Source organism: Penaeus vannamei, chromosome 24 (assembly GCF_042767895.1).
Source record: "Penaeus vannamei isolate JL-2024 chromosome 24, ASM4276789v1, whole genome shotgun sequence".
Classification (NCBI taxonomy): Eukaryota; Metazoa; Arthropoda; class Malacostraca; order Decapoda; family Penaeidae; genus Penaeus; species Penaeus vannamei.
In genome coordinates, this window is record NC_091572.1 from 9,977,857 (window position 1) to 9,981,179 (window position 3,323).

Here is a 3,323-nt window from a genome sequence, read left to right on the forward strand (position 1 = left end):
ACAGACAGAGACAGACACAGAGAGAGGGAGGAAGGGAGGAAGAGATGGAGAAGGGAGGAGTGAGGCAGAGAGTGGGTGAGTGAATGAGTTAGTGAGAGAGAGAGAGAGAGAGAGAGAGAGAGAGAGAGAGATGTAAACAAACAGAAATGCAGAGAAAGAGCGAGAGGAGGTAAGAGGGAGGGGGTGGTAAAGGCAGAGGAAGAGGACGCTAAAGATGAAAAATAAAAACACAGAATGAAATTATTGCCATTGCCATTTTCACCATTGCAGAAAAACAGCATCGATTATAATAGCAATTATAATAATGTAACAAATTTATGATACCATCGATTATGAAAAGTATAGAAATAAAGATATCAATGATAGAAAGTAAGAAAAAGTACTGATAACTCATCATTATGATCATAACAACATGAGTAGTATAATAGTAATGATTATGATAATTATGATAATGATAATGAAAATGATGATAATAATAATAATAATAATAATACCAATAGTAATAATAATAATAATATTAGTAATAATAACAACGATGATAATGATAATACTAAAACTGATAATATTAGTAATAATAATGATAATAATAATGATAATTATGAAAATGACAACAATATTAGAAATAGCAAAAAATAAAAACAATATCAATATCAATATTTATTATTAGAAAGATAATAACAATTTAAGTCAAAATCACGAACAAAATAAGAAAGTTATTACTGATAATCACAATGAGGATAACCATGATCATGTTAGTAATTAGATTAGCAATAATAAATAAATAAATAAATAAATATATATATATATATATATATATATATATATATATATATATATATATATATATATATATATGGATGAACCGCTCCATTGCGACTCATTCCACATTGTTTTTGCCTTGGGTTTTTACAGTCGGATGCCCTTCCTGACACCAACCCTCTCTATTTTTCCGGGCTTGGGACCGGCACCCACAAAGGCTGCTGGCTTGCCCCTAGGTGGCTATTACTATGGGCAATCAAGATAAATTTCCTTGCCTAAGGGAAGAAGGCGCTGGTCGTGGGACTCGAACCCTCGAACCATCTGAAGTCCGATGCTCTAACCACTCGGCTACCATGCCCTTTTATATTCATCATAATGATAACACAATAGGAATGACTATTGAAATGATGGTACGATCAACCTTTTAAACACCATAAATTTTACTTTTACTACTAAAGATAGTGATAACAACCATAATAGTAATAAAAATAACAATAAGAAGGACAGCAGGAACCTTCAAATGAAAATGATAATGATTATAATGAAAATGAAAATAATAATAAAAATAATGATAATAATAATAATATTAATAACAATAACAATAACAACAATAATGATAATGAAAATAATCATGATAATGATAATTATGATAATATTGATGATAATGATAATAATATTATTAATAATAATAATAATATGATGATACTAATAATGATAACAATAATAGTTATTACAATAATAGTATTAATAATAATGATTACAATAATCATGATAATGATAATAATAGTGATAATAGTAACAATAAATAAATAAATATATATATATATATATATATATATATATATATATATATATATATATATATATATATATATATATATATATATATATATATATATATATATATATATGACTTCCTGGTCCGACAGCCCTGAGTTATGAACTACACTACCAAGGTATGTAAAGCTCTCTGTGACATCAATGTCCTCACCACATGCATGTACCGACTGAATAGGTTCTCCTAGCAAGTCCCCAAAGTCCTGGATCTTGGTCTTGGTCCAGGAGACCTCCAGACCAAAGGGCTTTGCTTCATCACTAAATACACCAAGAGCCACTATTAGGTTTCCAGAGACTCAGATAGAATAACAACATCATCAGCAAAGTCAGTAACCTTGATATTGCCCAGATTTGCTCCATAATGTCTTTGGACAGAAGCTCTCCCCAGTAACCAGTCCATGCAAGTGTTGAAAAGTATTGGTGCAAGGATACAGCCTTGCCTCACTCATGAACTAACTGGAAAGAAGCTCGACAGGCCTCTACCACACTTTATAGCACATTCAGTTCCTGTATACAAGCTTGCCATTAGTCCAATAATACTTGTAGGAATTTCTTTCAATCTCAGGATTTCCCAGAGTGATACCTGATGCATTGCATCAAATACCTTTTTGAGGTCGATATAGGCTGCAAGCAGCCCATGCCCGAACTCACGACGGCGCTATACAGTAACACAAAGTGACAAAATACAGTCTACTGTGGACATACCAGGAATGAATCTAGATTACTCCGGCCTCAGGTGCCTCTACAGGTGGCCCCTGAGAGGTCTTAGAAGAATATGGATGAGAACCTTGCCTGGTATACTGTGCAGCGTGCAGGGCTGCAATCCCCTTCCAGAGAGAGATGGCCACAATCCTTAACTGGTCAAGGGGAATGGTACTGGACTGCCAGATGGCAGGCAAGGACAGCATGCAACCCTTGCTGCAGATAGGTACTGCTTTACCTCTCTTCAGCTTGGAATTCGCCCTCCTAACTTCAGTTAGGGAGGGTGGATCCTCACTGATGGGTGGGTCCAGCAACGGAATCTTAGCACTACCCACATGCAAATTACCTATTGGTGGATCAACCTGGTACAACTGCTCAAAATACTCAGCCCAACGCTCCCACACTGCAACAGGATCAGAGATGATCTGGCCACTTATTGAGTGGATTGCAGTCACCAGTAAAGAGGGCTTGGAGTTCAGCTTTATCAGGGCTTGGCAGGCATGACAAAGGTGATTTACAAAGATATGGCCTTCGATCTCCTCTGCAAGACTCCTAATAAACTGTTCCTTGTCCTTTCTCAACAGTGACCAAGTTCTGCACATCTGAGAATGGTGCAAATTCCAATCCTGTCAGTCAAGCCACACGATAAGCATCTGTAGCTTCCAGTGTCCTGTGAGATAAAATTCTGTCTTGTTCTTGAGCTGCATCAAGCGTTTCCTGTTTGAAAGTGTCCCACAGAACTTTAGGGTCTGTTAGATTATTGAGCACTGTAAAATGACCGGAAATGACTTCAGTTAACTCCCGGGCACACTCCCCCTCCCTCAGCGTGTCCCGACAAAACACCCTAGGGTGATCATTGGGCCACTGGGGAGTTTTAAAGTGGACCCAGAGGATAACCACAACTTACCTATGGTCAGTACCACAGAACTCAGCACTACAATAAACCCTTCAGTTCTGGAGGATCCTTGAATGAGTGCTAACGAGGATGTGGTGTCTCCTTGGCTGCATTATCCCCATCACTTCAC

General features: G+C 36.7%; 1 protein-coding gene across 1 annotated transcript; it reads right to left on the bottom strand.

The window, feature by feature from the left end:
* Positions 1-1,034: 1,034 nt before the first annotated feature.
* LOC138866113 (uncharacterized) lies at positions 1,035-2,900 on the bottom strand. Its single transcript, XM_070138027.1, has 4 exons — positions 2,322-2,900; positions 2,085-2,254; positions 1,712-1,854; positions 1,035-1,117 (listed from the first exon to the last, which is right to left on the bottom strand). Exons 1-4 carry the CDS (start codon positions 2,898-2,900, stop codon positions 1,035-1,037), a joined length of 975 nt encoding a protein of 324 aa, XP_069994128.1.
* Between the last annotated feature and the right edge of the window lie 423 nt (positions 2,901-3,323).

Bases quoted from the DNA above. Each gene is read 5' to 3' on its own strand.
- LOC138866113 (XM_070138027.1), bottom strand. From the start codon at position 2,900: ATGTGCAGAACTTGGTCACTGTTGAGAAAGGACAAGGAACAGTTTATT. The intron at 1,855-2,084 runs GTGTGGTAGAGG...TGGTGTATTTAG, and splicing joins GGAACTGAATGTGCTATAAA to TGATGAAGCAAAGCCCTTTG. The intron at 1,118-1,711 runs GTAGTGTAGTTC...TGAATATAAAAG, and splicing joins AGAGAGCTTTACATACCTTG to GGCATGGTAGCCGAGTGGTT.